The following is a 19,983-nucleotide window of genomic DNA, read 5'->3' on the forward strand; positions in this document are numbered from 1 at the left end:
GATGCCAAAAATGGCTACAAAAATCCTAGATACAAAATGAAATGAAATAGAGTACCAAAATTGCCTAGATACAAAATGTAAAATATGAAATATGAGGAACATCGTCTTCCCTAAGGGGTCTGTGATCCAAAGAAATGATGGAAGTCATGGCCATTGACCATGCCTCCTGCTATGAGTGTGAAGATCTGGGCAAGTGTCAAATGGGCTGCTGGCCGTGCCAAGTCTCCATGGAGCAATCTCCTCCGAAAATCTGCCATCATCCTCCGTCGTCTAGAAATAAAGCGACGGGTACGGCCTCTGTGTAAGATCATCCTGCGGTGCTGCCGGATCATGTCATATGTACATCCTCGGGGTGGAACCATCGGTGCTCTCTGGCAAGATGGGCTATCTCTGTGCTCATGATCCTGCGCCTCGTCCTGCTCCTCATGAATAACCAGGTCTCTGGCAGGGATGCGACGGTGCTCTCTGAGGAATCTCTCTCTGTATCTGGTGATCTCCCTGATGAACAACGCTAAGCAATACTGATCCTCATACTCCATAATCCGAGAGAGAGGTCCAAATCCGTGCCCAAATAAACAGTGAAATCTGCCACGGATCTCATAATATAAAGGGCATCTGCAAACAAAGTGCTCCTCAGTCTCCAACTCCCCCATAGTGCAACAAGGGCATATCCTAGTCTCTCGCCTGGGTCTATGTCCGGTAGCTGTACGACGCATCCTGCCAGCCTCAACGTCTAATCTGTGGGAAGATACCCTGAGCTGGCCCAAGGCAATCCTGAGTGAGTGCGACATATGAACGCCGATATATCCTGGGGATATGATGAAGCCATCCTCTGAAATCCTGAGAAAATGGTCACGATATGTGGCCATCTTCGTAGGAAGCTCCGTGGGATGAACCCAAGTGCGAAACGTGTGTAGCTGCAACAAATCTGCCCTGATAACCTGGCTGAGCTCATGTCGAGTGAGAGGGAGGCGAGGGGCATCTATGCTGTATCGAAATGGTGGCAGCCTATCCATATCCAAGCCCAGCGAGGTGAGCCATGTGGAGAGTGTGTGGTACCAACAAAAAGTATGACCTCTCTCCGCTAACATCTGCGAGGATGTCAGTGCTAGCCACGGTAATCGTGCTCTGCCTGCTGCTGAGTCTCCGAGCGCCCTGATCCTATGCAAGTACGTAACTGACTGAAATGCTGCATCTAGCGCTAGGGGTGTAGCTCCGAACTCTGCGAATGTAATCTGATGCGGTACCGTGGGCTTCGCTCTGATCAATCTGGAGAACATGATGATCTGTAACCTCTCTACTCGTCTCCAATCTGCAACCCTGAGATCTCCTGCCCAAAAGGGGCTAGCATACATGACTGCAGGTCTCACCAGCGTATCGAAAAGTAAGGACTTCGTGTCGGGATGCTGAAAATGTGACTGTGCACACTGCCTCTCGAGAAGAGCCAAGGCGGCATACCCTCTACTGATCCTATCTCGTGCTGCATGCGTCATGGTGAAGACTGGACCTCTAAATGTGGCACCCAAATATGTATACTCCCTAACTAGCTCCACCTCCTGCCCATCAAATGTGAAAGAGAACTCGCCTCTCCTATAAACCTGGTATGACGTGTTGAAGACCATGACTTTGGTCTTCCCAAGGTTTACAGACAACCCTCTGTCCTGACAAAAGCTGTGGAGTGCATGGAGATGTGCCTGTAAACCCTGCTGGGAGGAAGAAATAAGAACCACGTCATCTGCATAGAGGAGAATCGGTATCGTGGATCCTGCCAGTAAAGAACCTGTACCACCCATCGTCTGTATGTACATCTCTAACTCATCGATATAGAGACCAAAGAGTGTCGGAGACAAAGGACACCCCTGCTTCACCCCTATCGTACTGCGTACTTCCGCCGACAGCCCCGCCCGTGCGTGTCCTGACTCTACCTGTGACTCTCTCATACAAGGCCATGATCGCCCATTGAATCTCCCCATTGAATCCCAAGTCACGAAGTCGCTGGAAGAGTCTGAAACGCGGCACAGTGTCAAATGCCTTTCTGAAGTCCACGAAGCAACAATAGAGCCGTTGCTTACGTGACTTCGCCTCCTCAATCAAAGCCCTGAGTGTGAAGATATGATCTAGAGTCGAGTGCTCTGCACGAAATCCTGCCTGCCCTCTAGCTCTCATGCCTGTCGCCTCGGCATGGTCATTTATATGTCCTTCTAGAATGGTCGCATAAATCTTGGCCATGACATGGCCAATCATAATGGTCCTGTAGTTCGACGCCTCCAAAGGATCCCCCGACTTGTGTATGGGTACTATGGTATTTTCTAGCCAACTAGGTGGAAGACCTGTACAAATGGACTCGTTAAAAAGACGGGAGAGGACTGTAGCTAAGGCATCAATCCCATGGATTACATACTCCGCTTGCAATCCATCATGGTCCTTAGCTCTCCCAGTCTTCAAACGATGAGCTGCTGCTCGGACACTATTGGATGAGAATAAGGCAGAGGAGGTGGGTCTAGGCACATGGGATAAGTCGATCTGTGGCTGGTCTGGAATATCATATAAAGTGGAAGTATAGGCAAGCCAAACCTGCGGGTCTGTAAGAGGAGTTTGAGATTTCAAGCGAAGGAATTTCTTCCAGAATTCCTTGGAATCACAGCTGAAAAGTAAACTTCTCAGCTCCTCCTCATTCCGGGCTAGAAATTGGCACTTTTTGCGTCGCACCAAACGCTTGTAACTCTTCTTGGTCTCAATGAGGAGGGGAGACTTCTCCTGTGTCTCAAGGCGAAGCTTCCTGCGGAGTTCTTTACACTCCTCATCATACCATCCATTACAAGGCACAAGACCGACTGGTGGAGGACTGGATGTGTGGCAAGTGACGGGGAAGGACTTGTGCGCTGCTGAGAAGATGGAGGTATGTACAAGGTCCCACCGATCCTGTGTGGAGGGTAGGGCATCGAGAAGGTGCGGACGGAGAAGACCGGTGCTGGCTATAAATATCATCAAACTGGTGGTCAAAATGAACCTCATAGTATGGCTGACGCTCATGATGTCTAGAAGGGGGGGCATGAGGAATCTGGGTAAGAATAAAGTGCAAACGTGCATGATCGGCTGAAGGCATAAAAGGGTCGACTGTGAGGTTATGTACAAAAGGGATTAAAGTCGGGGGACCCAAGACGTAATCAATGACGCTCGTACCACCACCCGCGAAGGGAAAACATGTGGCTGTGGATGAATGCGGCCACTGTCGAAGTCCATTATAAATGACCATGCCGTGCGATGAGAGAAGCTCCAATAGGCGATGTCCCTGATCTGTCACCTCTACCCCTCTATCTGAAGATAAGCGTGGAAAACTCTCATCTGGGGCAGCTGGAACTAAGACTGGATCCTCAGCAAAGTCCAAAATCTCTGCCTGTCTGTCTGATGTCCTCGCGTTGAAGTCTCCTAAAAGGATGACCTCTCCGCGGCGTGAGTACTCCAATACATCGGCTGACAAATCCTCAAAAGGTGACTGTCCTGGTCCATCTGAGGCATAACGAGACTGTCTCGGGGGAAAGTAGCATACTGCAATAAACAAGTCTCTCAGGGGGGGTCTCCTGATCCGTACCCAAAGATATCTGGCCCGATGGTCTCTGCTCATGACTGTGAGTATCGATCTGAGATGCTCTCTATAAAGAACTGCCACACTGCCAGATCCTCTGACTCCTCCTGATCGTCTAGTCTGCTGTCGAAAGACAGACTCCCAGGCATACCCTGTCACCTGCGGCAAGCCTCTCTCTGGGCTCTCATGGGTCTCTGTAAAGAAGACGATGTCCTGATCAAAAAAGGCCTCTCGTAAGTTGCCAGGCTGAGCTGTGAGGGAATCGTTACAGTTCCAAACTGCGAAACTCAAGCTATCTGGCAGACTACGTGTCCCATAGGCCTCGTGTCGTCAACTGTGGGCTCCAGTCGGTCTAGATCGCATAGCTCCTATCAAAAGTCTGCCCTCTCTGATCACGGCCCACTTGCCCTCACGACGGGCAACATCCCTCTGTGCAATGAGACGTCTATGCTCCTCCCACTGAAGAGCTGTAAGGTCCTCATCCATGTGAATCTGTGGATGGTCCCTCAATCTGGATCTCCTTCGTAATACTGCGAGATGGGCCTCAGCATCTCTGAATCTGATGATAAGTGGCTGGTGCCGTGCTGGATCCCGGCCCACTCGATATGCAGCTACTATGCCATGATCCTGAACTCCGAGTGTCCCAGATATGAAATCTGTCGCCTGATCCATGGCTGATCTCGTATCTGATCGCTCAACTCCGCGGATGCGGATGTTGAGGGCCTTCTGAGCTCGCCGCTGACTCTCGGCAATAGTCTCAGAGACTGTGGTCTGCTGGGCCTGTGGGGCTCTACGCACAACGTCCACCCACTCTGAGGTCTTCTGTACCTCTGTCTGCAGTGTGGCCAACCTCTCCTCAACTGCTGCACTAGCTGGGGGAGCTACATGCAGCTGCTGGAGGCGATCATCGCATGCCACAACATGCTCCTGAATGCGTATCTCCAGCTGCACTATGCGCTCAGCATGTGTCCGTAACTGGATATCCCGATCAATATCTCTGGTATGAAGCTGGCGAATATGGGAGTCCTGATCAGATCTATGACTCTCAACTGTCGATAGCTGATCAGTCAGTGTGTGTATCTGTGCTGTGAGAGACTGAATCGCAGTGCCCTGAAGTCTGCAAGTCTCCATGCACTGCATAACTAAATCTCTCAATCGCAGATTATCTGCCAGGACTGCTTCCGCTGTGGAGGGTGAAGGGGAGAGGGGGTACAAGGATGAGGGGGTAAGAGGGTAAGAAGGTGAGTAAAGGAGGGGTGCAGAAAATGGAGGTCCTGAAGAGAGAGATCCGGTAGAAGGAAGTAGGGAGTCAGGGACCGAAGAAGAGCCTACACTAGGGGAGGAAGGGGCTGAAAGGGAGGGTCGGTGGGGAGAGGTGGGAAGAAGCTGGGTAGGGACTAGGGGAGGGGAAGAAGAGGAGGGAGGAGGCTGGGTAGGGAATAGGGAAGGGGGGGAAGAGGAAGGAAGAGGATGGGTAGGGACTAGGGGAGGGGAGGAAGAGGAAGGAAGAGGATGGGTAGGGACTAGGAGAGGGGAGGAATAAGCAAGGGAAAGGGCTAGGGAGGAATGAACGGGAGCAAGAGGAGGAGGTGAGACTGAAGGAGGGAGAGGAGGAGGATTGAGTAGAGGAGGTGGGTAGGAAAGGGTTGGGATTGAGGCAAGGGAGGTAACCGGAAGTGATGGGGGAGATGGAAGTAAAGGAGATGGGGTCGGAGCCACAGGAGGATTGAGTAAAGTAGATGGGTAGGAAAGGGTTGGGGTGGAGGCAAGGGAGGTCGTTGGAGGTGGTGGGGAAGGAGATGTTAAGGGTAAAGAAGAACTTGCCTCTTCGGCTCTTGTACTGCTGCCTATGCTTTTATCTTTCTCTACTTTTGCTCCTTGGAGGGCCATGGTGGAGCTCCTTGTTTGTGGCATCTCCTTACTCCTGGAAGTGCTGAATTCTCTGCTCAAAACTGCCTCTAAGGGCCATGGTGGAGCTGCTGAATTCTCTGCTGTCAAAACTGCCTCCTTTTGCCCTCAAAACTGCCCCTTTTTAGCTCTGTTTCTGTTTTTCCTGCACTTTAAGGACACTTGTTGTAAGTCTATTCACACGGGGGGGGAGAGAAGTTTAAGACTTTCCTTAAACCCCCTTCCCTTCCAACAGAGAACCCCCTTCCCTTCCGACAGAGGTTTGCGCAGGGAGCTGTTGGCTTGCGAGGGAGCTGCGGGTTTGCGGGGCTGAGCAGAAGCGGGTGTTGCGAGGGAGCTGTTGCGCAGAGCAGAAGCGGGTGTTGCGAGGGAGCTGTTGCGCAGGAGAGAGTGTTGCGAGGCAGGAGGCGAGGGAGCTGTTGCGCAGGAGAGAGTGTTGCGAGGCAGGAGGCGAGAGAGGCTGAGGCGGAGGGGAAGGGACTGAGCGGGTGACTCAGGCTGAGCGGGTCAGCGAGGGAGGGGGTGAGGGGCGGGCTGGGAGGGTGAGGGTGAGGGGCTGGCTGGGAGGGTGAGGGAGAGAGAGAGAGAGAGCTAGCGAGAGAGAGAGAGAGTGTAAACCCGGTACAACAGCGACCCAGGAGCAAGAAAGGAGCCGGCGGGCTGGGAGGGTGAGGGTGAGGGGCGGGCTGGGAGGGCGAGGGAGAGAGAGAGAAAGAGAGAGAAAGAGAGAGAGAGAGAGAGAGAGAGAGAGAGAGAGAGAGAGAAGAAGAAGAAGAAGAAGAAGAAGAAGAATATATTATTAGAGAGAGAGAGAGAGAGAGAGAGAGAGAGAGAGAGATGATAAAGTCCGCGTGAGACCCTTCAGAATCTAAGGGACTGGCGGTCACTATTAACTAATAGTGATCCCTTACATCCACTAAAAGATAATATGAAAAATTTTCTAGGTAGTAAGTACTGCTGGGCTACTTTGTGTGCTAACCCCTTGTGGTGGTGTTCCAAAACATCTTTTAAGTAGCTTCCTAGCTTTTTGGCTGGCTGCTCCAACAGATTTTTCAAATTATCTCTGCTGTCCCCATAACCTTCTCTGATGTGTGTGTAGACTTTATATCTTAGGAGTACATGCTGCTCATTTTCTACCTCCCTTGGGGGGCACATTTTGCACATCCTTTGTTTTTTGGGAATTCTGGGTGTTGCCCACCCAGCCCTCTCCACCTCTAGATCATGTGAACTGGTTCTGATTTTGCAGATTAGATGCCTTTTAAATATTCATGTCTCCCAGGAGGTATTTCTGTATTCCGTAGCTGTCCATTGAGTTAATTCGAATTGCATAGCGCCCGCGGGTTTTGCCATAATTTCTGTAGCATTTTCTGTGTCATTAACTCCCTGATTTCGCATGCATCTTCTAGTATATCAGCAGCTGTTATACTGTGCCATCTGTGTGTGCGTGTGTGTGTGTGTCGTCCGAGAGCGCGCGAGAGAGAGAGAGAGAGAGAGAGAGAGAGAGAGAGGGGGGGGGGAGAGATGGAGCACTTAGTCTCAAAATCTCCGCTTGGATGACCATGAATGCTTACAACGACAGTAGTCAACAAAGCGATCCAAATCTAGGGAAGCAAAAGAAAGTTTGGCTTAACAGCTCATTCAGCGAGGTCCGCATGAACAAAAACAGAACTTGCAGGAGTGGAAGAAAGAAAGTGCAGAGCCCTGTCATTTAAACAGGCTGACAAACATGTGCATGGGAAAATTGCAATCGAGCAAGAAATTGATGCCATAGGAAAAAGACTTGGGATCCAGTTGACTTTCTGGTTGGGTTTTCAACGAGGAAGTCAAAGTCTCAAAATAGATTAGAGTCCAAGGCAAGGTCGGGGATTGTATGAAGAAGAGGGGTTAGATTTCGCTGAGACCTGTTCACTGTTAAAATAGTGCTTCCTATGCCAGACACTTCTCTTGGTGGTTATGTCAAGTACTTGTTAGATCTGATTTTTTGAACGGAGACTTAGATGAGAAGGTTGGGTGTTTGCAGAATGGACAAGAGTATAGAGTGTGCAAACTCAGACTGCTACGGTCACAAGCATGCACATAAGTTATGGTATTCAAAGGGATTGATTCCTTCCAATGCATTTGACATGCCAAAAGGCATGTCAACCTTCTATGGAAAAAGAATGATAGAATCATTCTTGTCATTCCCTATGTGGATGATATTATTATAACCAATGATGACACTCTTATTGAGGAGCTCAAGGCTGCATTTCACGTGCAGTTTAGATGACACAGAACTATATACGGAACTAAGGCAACAATCCTGATTCACAAATTGTCATGTAGGAAAGTATACTCTAGGCCTTACTGGGAAATTTTATATGCAAGAAAAAGATCCAATTTCTACACCCATGGCAAGAGAAGCCGTAATTGATTTTTGTTCACAGGTTTGGGGCCTCTCCTGATAGGAGGCTGTATGCTGCCTGATATACTTGAAGATCACTAGACCAGACATCTCAAATGTTGTCAGTTGGGTCAGCCAATGCATCCGGAGGCCAGCCATTCGAAGGAAGCCAAAAGGGGTCTTAGTTACGCAGTAGATTCAAAACCCTTTAGCTGAATGGGGTTTGTAACAATGGTTGGGCACATAGCAAGGATAGAAAGTCCATCATTAATGGAATTAAGCACTAGGATATCCACAGAACCACCTCTCACACCTAGTACAGATAGCCATGGATCAGCCCTGACTTTCATCTTATAAATTTCAGATCAAGACAAGGCATAAGATTTGGGGCATGTGGCATTGTAGAGATCCTTGAGGCTATGCATTCTATGAAGTTAGGACGAAGGAGCGTGTACTAATAAGATGCCCTAGCTACTATAAGATTGGAGGCTGACACCAGTTCTTGCTCGATCAAGTGTTTTGGACATGCTTCAGATCATTGACTGCTTGGATTAGAACAGATCATTGACTTCCTCAAAGGGTAGGGAAGCCATGGGCTTGAGCACCTCCAGTGCACTCTCTAGAGATGTCAGACTATTAAGATACTGTACATAGGACCAGGGAGCTCCTGCCCCATCAAGGCACCGTTGTTGCAGCGTTACATTGTCAACATATCTTGCGAGGCCTAGGAATTTGTCCCATGCAGTGTGGAGCTGGACCATGGGCTTGAGCACCTCCAGTGCACTCTCTAGAGATGTCAGACTATTAAGATACTGTACATGGGACCAGGGAGCTCCTGCCCCATCAAGGCACCGTTGTTGCAGCGTTAAATTTTTACAAAAAAACAAAATAAGTTGCTGTTTTGCGACTCTAGGAGGCGTTGACTTCTTGCATCTCCGTTGTTTTAAGAGCTTATGGGAGATAAATATTCTAGGGATGTGTGGGGGTAGTCATGACTATAGAAACATATGCGGGAAGAGTTTTATGCCTACTGACTGGTCTGATCTTGTCTTGAATGTAGTTCGGACGAAAGGAGGCTGCCATCTTTCCCCTACTTTTCTCACTTGATACGTTGATTGAAATGACACATTGGCTATGCCATACGAGATATGGTCTCAACAAATGAGACCACAAATCTTATTGCCCCTACGTCTTTATGTATAAGACACTCCATATACTATTTCCTAGAGGGTCTCTGGTACAACTAGTACTCCTCATATACTTCCTGAGCATGGGGATCTCGGCCCCATTGTCTTGGATCAAGAATAGGGAAGAGAGAGTGCTGGTCTCTTTATGCATGTATGTTAGAATTTGCGTGCGTACTTCAAAATTTTGAGGCAAAACTCCTCCATTATTCAAGCCAGGTGCTTTGTGTGAGTGCCACAAGGGACCCAGTACGATTTGTTATTTCTGGTGTCACTTTCAGGGAGTGCCTATCCTCATGCTCTTGTCAAATTATTTATTGGAAAGCCTTGATCCATTGTAGGGTTTCACTTGTGTTTTGGCGACACGGCTTTAACTTGGAGGAAGGAGCCTTCGAGATGTTGACGTTGTTCGGCAACATATTGTTCTTGAAGAATACAGTGAAGGGTCTCACTCTAGGTTTTGGTAAGGGTGACTCTAGGCTTTGGTGGTTGGTCAAATCGGTTGTTAGGGAAAGTTCTTTAAAAGATGGTATAGCGTACACGATGACTTGTTCTAGACCTTTGGTGTTTTGATTGGTATTTTATCCTTTATCCTACCTTAGTCTGGATAGTCCCAATTGATTGGAGATTGAATTTGCCTTGAACACACATGATGGGGAAATATCTCCTTGAATTGTATGCTACAGACATGTGTCTCTCATACATCGAGAGGGAAGATGAGATTTTACAATGATTGGTTTCTCCATTTAGTATGCCAAGGTTACATCTCTTATATGCAATCTACATTACCTTCAGCCAGCTTTTTGTTATCATCTCGTAAGTTGGCCATAGAGCTGGAAAATATAATCGAGCTTTGGAAGTGTCAGATTAGTTACTTGGCCAAGGTTGAGTTGAGGGTCCACGTGATATCAGGACAGTTGTATCCCACAATGAGTGTGCAATGCTAGCATTTCTTCATTTGTGCCTGTCAGTCTTTGCTGGGTTTCTTCCTTTATGTGGAAAAGGATTATAGCTTCTCATTAGCTTATGGCTTGTCATGCACAAGCCTCCCTGATGGGCCGCATTTGAGGAGAATCTCGAGCCATGATTGGCTGGTTCTTGTGGCTGCAGTGCAACTCCCCGTCCCCTAAAAAAACTCCAATCCGAATCTCTCTGGAAAAGGCCTTTGGTCACATCAGTAATGTAGTATGTGCCCCAACTCGAGGATATTCCTGACACGTACAACATTGATTACCACACTTTCCATCTGATAGAGCAATACTTTCCCTATGACAAGTTTGTCATGCTAGATGTGGGATGTTTCATCACATGAGATCTTATTTGAGAAGTTGAATGCGCAACGCCTGGTATAAAACTCTCTCCGTTTGCAACTTCACCATTATCTTGGACATACTCCCAGAGGAAACACGGAATAGTTTCATTCATTTTCTACATAGAACTGAGTGTGGATTGGGGCCATACTTTTCAACCTATTTCTTTTGGCTTTGTGACTCTGCTTTTTCATACTAGCATATGTTTTGTTGTGTCGATTGGTCTCTTGGGCCATCTAGACCTTTTTTAGGGATTGATAATGTCTCTCTTTTTCTGTGCGTATCTCTTTAGCCATGCCCCTTCACATGCGCTCATTCGCACGCACCTACGCACGCCCACATGCCTGCCCGGCCACATGCACACATGTACGCACCATCCATACACTAAATCCTTGTTCAATGCTGACAGTGGCACACAACTCTGAATAGTATTGTGATTGAAGGACTTCTACAAGAGGCTGGAATGCTGTTTCCTCAAATATTGTGCTCTGTGTGAACAAATACTATAATGCATGTCCTATGGTTCTTTGCCCATCGAACATGCTGAACTTTGAAGAGCTTTAGTGGAGCAGGTGTTGACATTCTTATCATAAATGATCCACCTTGTCTTTTGATTGTATTTTACTCTTTTAAAACAAACATTCTATTGTAGCAAAATGTGTCTTTATTACTTAAAAGAAGTATTTTTATTCATACCATTGAAGGTAGTAGATTTGGGTTCATTGTTGAATATCGAGAATGGTTGTTCAGAGTGCTGGAATGCAAGCTGTTGATGAAATTGTTCCAAACCTGTTGCAAGCATTGGAAAGCGATGAAACCTCTGCTACAGCCTTGGATGGTCTAAAGCAGATTTTGAGGTGATGAATATCTGCTTTTGGTTTGTTTGATGCAATCTTTGACTACTTGCTCAACTTGATTTCAACTCTCTGTATGGGAATATGACAGTGTCCGGACTACTGCTGTTCTTCCTCACATTTTACCAAAGCTGGTGAAACCACCACTCACGTAAGTCTATCATGTCTCAATTTTGATTAAAGGGACTGTGTGTGCGTGCATAGGCCCCCCCCCCCTCCCTCCCACCGAATCTGCTGCTGTTTTGCCCCCCCTGCCCCTTCCCCCATTAAAGGAGTTTAGTCTCATGATTGTTTCTGGAGAACAAAACCATTTCCAAGATGGAATCTCAATGTGTAAAAGGCAGATGAAATGTAGGCATAGAGTAAGGTATCATGCTGTAGAAGCTGAAACTGGCAGATTCAAGAGTAGTAGCAGAGAGATCGTAGGATCTGCAACCTATGCACAAGAGCGTTGGTAGAGGATGAAGCTTATGCATTACTGTTGCAGCAAAGATAAGTACATTATAATGAAGTTTGACATCAAAAATTTGCAGCATATTACTTTCTGCAATCTTTACGGATCGTTTCCGAAGCAAATTGGGAGCTACATTACTGATATCTGGAATCACAAGAAGGAATCATTGAAGCCTTTGGAGTTGAAAAATAGTGCGAGTGTTTGACTCTATTGATAGTTTGTGATAAACGGCACAGCTAATCAGAGCTGCAATAAGAGATTATATCCTTACTGTCGTTCGGTTTGTCTCACAGATCCTGATAGAGTCTCCCGAGGAAACTTCCACAAAGAATGTAGTTCTAATGAAATAAAAGCATCCCATGGCTGTCAAGTAAGGAATTAATCTTAATGAAATTCTTAGAATAACCGAATTCATGACATGTCATGTGAAACTCTAACAAAAAGAAAACAAAACCAAGAAAATATTTAATCATTTCAAGAAGGGGTAAGGACATTTTCGCTAGAAAAGAAGCATATCTGTAAAACATTGTGGCAGCCATAATTCTAAATGACCCTTCTAGAACTGACTCATATATTTGTGAGCTTGTGTAGTTCAATGAGTTAGATTTTGGCTGATCTCACAAAGATTTACGGGATTTTAGAAAATGGCTGGCATGGTAAATAGTGAATCCTTAATTTTGCAGGGCCTTCAATGCTCATGCTTTGGGAGCCTTGGCAGAGGTTGCTGGTTCTGGTCTAAATTCACACCTAGCTACAATTTTGCCGCCTCTTATTTCAGCAATGGGAAATGAAGAGCAGGCAAGTTCTTCACATGATCTATTTTCAGGGGGTTCAAGCTTTTGATGCATCCGAGTTATTTACAATATTTAGAATAGAATTTAAATCTTCTTCAAGTCATAGGTATTGTGATGATGAATAATACACGTGATCAGTATGTTTGCTCTGTATATATCAGGATGTACAACCCCTTGCAAAGAAAGCTGCTGAGACAGTCGTTATGGTCATAGATGAAGAGGGTCTTGACATGCTGATTTCAGAACTTGTTCGTGGTTTGGGGGATACACAGGTATATTTTGTATTATTTGAATTGGTTGAAATGTTAATTGAAGGGCATGCTGTTTCTGAAGCTTTGTTTGTTAACTGCATTGGCGGGGAATGTTGAAGATTCTATCACAGGATGTTGATGAGATGAAGCTTTGATTTTAACACTTTCAAGTGGAGTTTTGTGAAGTGCATACATTTGTTTCAGATAAGCAAGAAACTTTAGTGGTTTTGAATGGAGTATGTTTCCTTTCAGGCTTCAGTGAGAAGAGGCAGTGCATTTCTTCTTGGATTTCTATTTAGAAACAGCAAGTTGGACCTTTCTGAGGAAGTTCCCAACCTGATCACTACATTGGTGGTGATGTTAACAGACATGGATGCGTTGACTGTGACGGTAATCATCTTAATTGACCCTTCGTTATATCTATTAATCATGGCCAATTCTAATTGGTACTGACAATGTACGGCTGTGCTTATTCACGGGTTGGAAAGGGTGTAACGTTGATTCACACAGACAATATGGATATTAACAGGGCTAACGCTTGTTTCAGGCTGCATGGGAAGCATTGTCTAGTGTTACTTCCTCTATAGCAAAAGAAAATCTTCCAAGTTATGTTAAAGTTTTGAGAGATGCAGTATCCTCAGCCAGAGACAAAGAACGGCGCAAGCGGAAGGTCAAGTAAACTTTTTTAGTCTGTCTTTGATGTTTTACAGTTGCATCTACACATGGGTAGGAAGATGAGCTTGAACTCTGCTTGCCTTAACAGATCATAATCCGTTTTTTGTTTTGTTCATAATGCAATGCTTTAGTAGACCCAGTCACAGCAGGTTATACTGTGTTATATCAACCTTGAAGGTCAATTTCTGGAATGCAGAAGATTATTTGGATTGTGACTCGTGACACACATTACGGTGCTTCTTTATGCAGGGATTGCCAATTACAATTCCAGGATTTTGTCTTCCGAAAGCATTGCAGCCTGTTCTTCCAATCTTTTTGCAGGTAAGTTATTTGTCTGGATATGATTTTCAACCTTAGCTCCTGTATTTAATTTATATAAATGAAGGTTGTAGGCCTTCATGCAATGCCGGGTCGATTGGATTCTAAAATTGGAAAATTTGAGCAGGGCTTAATGAGTGGATCAGCTGAACTAAGAGAACAGGCAGCAGAAGGATTGGGGGAACTGATAGATGTGACTAGCGTTGAGGCACTAAAGCCTTTTGTTGTTCCTGTCACTGGGTATGAGTCAAGTCTCTATCAAAACGTCTTCTTGGTTTTGGTGGACCACTCCAGTTGTGTTTGTTATCACTTCTGCATTCCATAACAGGGAGAATCGATTGATGAACCTGGACTTTTGAGCGCAGGCCTCTCATACGCATCATAGGAGACAGATTTCCATGGCAAGTTAAGAGCGCAATTTTGGCAACTTTGGGGGTCATTATAAGCAAAGGTGGCATTGCTCTAAAACCTTTTCTTCCACAGCTTCAAACAACATTCATAAAGTGCCTTCAGGACAATACAAGGTTTGTCAATATTGCTATACATCATTTTTTGCTGAATAAATGTAATTTATAGAATGATTTTTTCTGGATTTTAAATTATTTTGTCTTTAGCATGTTTGTCGAGATTATTTGGGATTTCCAATGCTTTTTTTAATCTTTCCCCCCAAAAATTTTGGTTCTTTATTTTTAGCAGAGCTGTGCGGTCAAGGTCTGCTTGGGCACTAGGCAAGCTCACATCACTTAGTGCCCGTGTTGACCCCCTAGTAGGAGACCTGTTGACTGGCCTTCAGGTATAAATTATCTTTTGAAAACTGTGTTTCAATATTGGACTGCAAATCCTTCTCAGAACTACTACTAGTAGAAATATTTTTAGGATACCTATATGTTTTCTGTTGCTTCTTTAAGTGGTATGTTCATTTTGTAAGCTCATTGTCAGTATGATACATGTCTTGCATGCAATTAGCTGTACGTCTGATCTTTGGAAGATTTCCTTTTCCAATGTCCAAAGGATTTCTGACCAAATATTTATTCTGTTGAATTCATTTTGCCTCAAAAGACATCGGAAGGTGGGGTGAAGGAAGCCATGCTTGTGGCTTTGAAGGGTGTCCTTAAGCATGCAGGGAAGAACTTGAGTACTGCAGTTGTAACAAGGGTCGTCTCAACCCTTCAGGAGTTCCTGTCATCAGATGACGATGATGTCAGGGGATCTTCTGCCAGAGCTCTTGGCATGGTTTCACAAGTAAGCTGGCTTTCAAATGTATAATATTGACAATCATGTGCGTGATTATGTATGAGGGTCTCACAGGGGGTCGTAGTTAATATAAGTTCACTCTTTTTGAAAAAAATAAATAAGTCTGTGCATGTGATGACTGGCTACGCTGTGCTTAGGTGAGTTTGATTTCATTACAAAAGAAATATGGTTTGACTTGGTCTTTGGTTTGATTTTGCTATGTACAGTATCTAGGAGAGGTGGAATTAAGTACTTTGTTGCAGAATCTATCAGCTGGTGGTTTTAGTCAAGGATGGATAGCAAGGCATGGAAGTATCCTTGCCTTAGCATCAATGATGCGACATGCTGCTACGAAGATATCTTCATCAAATCTGTCACTGTCTACAGCTTCAGATAGCATTAAGGCTAGAGGACGGGATGATAAAGTATAGACTCTACTGGTCCACATTGTTGCATTGATTACTGGTAAAAGATTATTGACTGAAAGCTTCTTGCCTTGATTATTGGCATTTTGAAGGTACCTGTACGAGAGAGTGCTGCGAAAGCTTTAGGCAGGCTTCTACTGCACCAAGCAAGTGAACATTATGTGGGTGCACGCTCATTCTCCGAATTGATGCCATTTCTTGCAGCCTTTCTAAAAGATGAATCTAGCGATGTGCGAAGAAGGGCTCTGAGCAGTCTAAAATCTGTTGCAAAGGTATTCTTTCTGACCATAAGCATAACAATTTTCAAGACAGCATGTTGAAGCTCTTTCACCTATATCTTGTGGTTATAAATATGTGTACTCTGATATATTATTGTCTAATCTTTGCCAATAACCTTTTTGTTTCTACTACCTGAAGGCATTTCTGGTTGTGAAGAACAGGCTTTTTTCTTTTTTCATTTTGTCTGCTTGTTGGTCTCATCAAAGATACAGTAGGAGCTTGAAAGATCTATACAGTAGTCAAGTTTTGGAAGATCATATGCAGCCATGATGTAGTCTTCAATGAGAAGAAGATGCATAAGGCACCCATGAGGGATGTGGAAATGAGGAGAGTCACTTCTCAGGATGTGAATCCACCTGCATATGTTGATAGACAGCAAGCTGTCCATGCACCAAATGTGCAAGAAATGGTACCACCAAGTACTCCCACAGGTATACAATCAAGGGTAGATGATGGATCATCTATTGGTGGAAATGATGAGCCAAATGTGGCTGATATGCAGGTGGGACAGCAAGCTGAAATGCCCTTGAGAAAATCATCTAGAGTGTCTAGACCGCCTGATAGGTTTGTTCCAGGAATAGACTATGTGATGCTTACTGATTGCGGGGAGCCTTCTTGCTACAGAGAGGCTATGATGCGTGAGGTATAATCAGCCTTACATCAGTTTAATGCTGAGACTCGAGAGTCTTTTGGTTTGGATTTAAACTCTTTGATGATTGCTACGCCTTCACGGTATACTGCCCATTTTCCTTCTTGGCAGCCTTGACCTGGGCTAATTCCGTTGCCTTATTCTCCAGTTGAGGTTGAGTGAGTTCTTCAGCCATCCATACCTTAGTCCCTTTCAACTCTAGGATTGGCGGAGAAGCTTGACACGAAAATATTGTGACTTAAGCGTAATAATAGTATGTCCTTATGAGTTTTGAATATTAGCTGCTCCACCATCACCATCATCATCATCAACCCTTCATTCGATGTTGGGTATTGAAAAAAAAGAAGTTTCTTAGGTACCGTCTAAGAAATTTAAAGGTGGGAGATTTTCATTTCTAAAGCATGAAGACTTTAAGAAAGCAAAGCAATTAAAATTTTGTTTTAGATGTACAGGTAAAAACTTTTCTGCTTGTCATTGTCCCCAAAAGCCGAAATTGACATTTGATAAATCTCAGCAAAAGCAAGTGCATTGGACGTAAGTGTTATCAGTATAAAGTATTAACAAATATAAAGAAGAAGGTTGACCAGAAAGACAATATCGAAATTTGTTGCTTGTGATTGGCAATGTGGAAGCCTGGATTTTGGACCTCATGAATCAATGAGGATCCATGGAAATATAACAGGACATAAAGTACGCATAATAGTTTATGATAATGCAACCATAGTTTCTTGAACTACCTGTTAGTTAAGTACTGAAGCTTTCAAAAGTCTAAATGCACAAGAACTTTTGGTCTCAATAGTTTAGGACAAAGACAAGAAGGTATGGGACACCATGATATATGATGTAGAGGTGAAATCAGCTGAAAGGAAATTGCTGTATAACCTAGGGCATACTTTGCCAATGAGTTTTGCATTTTTAAGAGAAAATCGTTTTTTAATTCAATAAGTTTTCGTACCTCATTTTGAAGATTTTTATTCTATTGTGGTTTTTTCGTACCTGATTTTGAGGATTTTTATTCTATTGTGGTTTATTTATGAAGAGCCCGTCCGCAAAGCATTCCTTTTCTGGAATGTATCCATTTATTTGTGCTAATGGTTCACCAATATTGCTAGCAGGTTAATCCAGATGTGCTGATTCCCTATATCAGCAGTCTGGGCCCAGCACTTGCAGATTGCTTGAAGGATGGAAGTACACCAGTTCGTTTGGCTGCTGAACGTTGTGCTTTTCATGTCCTGCAATTGAATAAAGGTCTGCTAATTTGAGTGCAAGATCCTTTTGCAATTTTTGAAAGATGAAGCAAAAGATGCTGGAATGCTAAAAATAAACATTGTTGTGTGTACTTGCACGAAGCGGTTGGTAGGTTTTCTCGAAGAGTTGTCTTGAAAAAGTATGCTAGGAATGATCCCTATGTTTCAACCAATCTTCTGACTTTTCTTTGTTTCATGCTGCAATATAAGTGAGCTTGGAGCTATGAAATTGTCTTCATGGAGTGTATGCACCTGTAGTTGTACTGTAATTACAAAGAGTGATGTACCTGAGCTGGTTATAGCTTGCATGTAGTATATTGTAGTTAAGAGTTTCTGCCGTGACAACTCTTACGTGCCCATTTTTTGGAAGTATTCTTCACAAAGAAAGAAATGGTCTGGTCTTAAGGTTAGTAAAGGTTGACAACGATCAACTCAGGATGCATGCATGAAAGATTATTGATCTTTAAGAGACATTTTTACGCCTTCTATAATATTATGCTTTGCATAGGTGGGAATTCAAAGGGATTGCTAATGCTTTTGCCACATGTATATAAGATTAACAATTCAGAGTTTCTAAGCAAGGGTTCCTGTTGTAATGAATAGAATGCAGTGTCTCAACAGATGTTTCTTTTAGCATGTCTTGTTTTGCAACACGTGCAGTGCTATGAAATATGGTATGCTGGTGCTCGTTGACACAGCTTATTCTGCTTTCCAGAATTTGTCAAAATTGAGTGCGTACGAGACCATTTAATTAGGCGAGAGATTGTATCATGGCAATTTTTGCGATTGCAGATCAGGGCATATAGAGTTTAGCATAGATTGTAGGAGAGTGTCAAGCTGTTTTAGAGACATTGATTTTCTACCAAGTGGAAGTGCATTTATATAAACAGATGCTCTTGTTCCAAGGACAAACTCTGTGTGTAATGAGTCTCTAAGCTGTTTCCACATGAATGCAATCAATTTGGCAAACTTCCTGTATATTTTAATTGCCTAGACAGCTGTACCTTTTGAGTGGACTTTGTGCAAAAAGAGTGAAAGGTCAGATTCATGTGCTAGTCTAATTAGTTTGTATTGCTCTGTCTGGTGCTTTCAGGTCCAGAGGCTGTTCTCGCTTCTCAAAAGTATTTGACTGGCCTTGATGCTCGGCGTATTGCGAAGCAATCTGAGCAAAGGTATGGCGATTGAGGTTTTGTGGCGTGGAAGAAGTAACGTATTTTTGGAGTCAACACTTTCATGGCTAAACTATGCAACCTTTGTGTTGTTTTCAGTGATGCAAGTGATGATAGTGAGGAAGATTCTCCAACCTAGCAAAGCACGCCAGGTACCAAATTCTAATGTTCCCATGGAACAAAATTATGGGTTTCACTGGGCGTTCTACGTTCAATTGATTGTTTCAGGATTTGCTGGCATATCCTTCTCCCACAGAATGATGTACGGACTCCTGACTATCCACAGAATGATGTGCACAAATGAGGCTACTGTAAATTTTTTTTGCAAGCTTATATGAAGCTATAAGCTTGTATGAGACTGTGATAACCAATGCAACAGAGATAGGAACTCCTTCATGAAACAAAGGTATGGATAGCAGCAGACCTCACTCAAGATGCAGTTAAAGCAGAGAGCATCGGAGCTAGAAAAAAACCTGGGAAATGTTCAGTTTACAGAGAGAACTTATAATGGACCTCACTGAAGATGCAGTTAAAGCAGAGAGCATCGGAGCTAGGAAATAACCTGGGAAATGTTCAGTTTACAGAGAAAACATAGAATGCAGACAAAACCAGGACATCCCTGGCGACTCTGTCTATATCTGATGTAATAGAAAGCTCTCATAGAGTTGCATTCTATAAATATATTTTGTCATGACTTGTAGGAACCAAAACAGGTTAGAGACCAAAGATGCAGCTATGCATAAAGCTGCAAATGTAATTGGTGATGGATTGGCAATTCGATCCTGTTGGGTCCCCCGCGGAAAATAATACAACCATGTTATATCATCTCTCTCTCTCTCTCTCTCTCTCCCCCCCCACCCGCCATGAGTGCCAACTCTCTCTCTCTCTCTCTCACTCACATACATGTCCACGTGTGCGCGCACAGTTTGGATATTTGAATTGTCTGTTTAAGAACTGAATTGCAGAATGCTATGACATAATTAGTCACAGCAGGGAGATTATATTATTATTTTGAAGGTCACGTGAATGCGAATTCCCCCCACCCTTTCTTTTTCTGTCTCCATGTCTCTCTATGCTCGCTGACATGAGTAGACTCTGAAGGGAGATGTTCTGTATTGCTTTGAAAACTCCTTGAATGCTAATTTCAAACTCTCTTACCTCCTTTAACCCCCAACCGCACACAAACACATGCATGCACACTTACAAGCATTGCACTCTACAAATGCGCATGTGCATGCATGTGTGATTGTACAGTCTGTTAAAGCAA

The 19,983-nt window shown here is 44.3% G+C and overlaps 1 protein-coding gene across 1 annotated transcript in view; it reads left to right on the top strand.

The window, feature by feature from the left end:
* The window catches only part of ILA (putative protein kinase regulator ILITHYIA), a 210,060-nt gene extending 190,536 nt beyond the window's left edge, over positions 1 to 19,524 (top strand). Inside the window, exons 45-60 of the mRNA XM_087395165.1 lie at positions 11,119 to 11,225; positions 11,314 to 11,373; positions 12,360 to 12,474; positions 12,632 to 12,742; positions 12,974 to 13,111; positions 13,269 to 13,391; positions 13,646 to 13,717; positions 13,842 to 13,954; positions 14,080 to 14,238; positions 14,411 to 14,507; positions 14,774 to 14,956; positions 15,175 to 15,372; positions 15,465 to 15,644; positions 17,416 to 17,548; positions 18,641 to 18,719; positions 18,816 to 19,524. Of these exons, the coding sequence (XP_087251291.1) occupies positions 11,119 to 11,225; positions 11,314 to 11,373; positions 12,360 to 12,474; positions 12,632 to 12,742; positions 12,974 to 13,111; positions 13,269 to 13,391; positions 13,646 to 13,717; positions 13,842 to 13,954; positions 14,080 to 14,238; positions 14,411 to 14,507; positions 14,774 to 14,956; positions 15,175 to 15,372; positions 15,465 to 15,644; positions 17,416 to 17,548; positions 18,641 to 18,719; positions 18,816 to 18,855 (1,908 nt within the window). The 3' untranslated portion in view covers positions 18,856 to 19,524. The remainder of the gene's footprint in view (positions 1 to 11,118; positions 11,226 to 11,313; positions 11,374 to 12,359; positions 12,475 to 12,631; positions 12,743 to 12,973; positions 13,112 to 13,268; positions 13,392 to 13,645; positions 13,718 to 13,841; positions 13,955 to 14,079; positions 14,239 to 14,410; positions 14,508 to 14,773; positions 14,957 to 15,174; positions 15,373 to 15,464; positions 15,645 to 17,415; positions 17,549 to 18,640; positions 18,720 to 18,815) is intronic.
* The last annotated feature ends 459 nt before the right edge of the window (positions 19,525 to 19,983 follow it).

This window comes from Dipteris shenzhenensis, chromosome 24 (assembly GCF_047967505.1).
Source record: "Dipteris shenzhenensis isolate YYH24624 ecotype China chromosome 24, Dip_SZ_1.0, whole genome shotgun sequence".
Lineage (NCBI taxonomy): Eukaryota > Viridiplantae > Streptophyta > Polypodiopsida > Gleicheniales > Dipteridaceae > Dipteris > Dipteris shenzhenensis.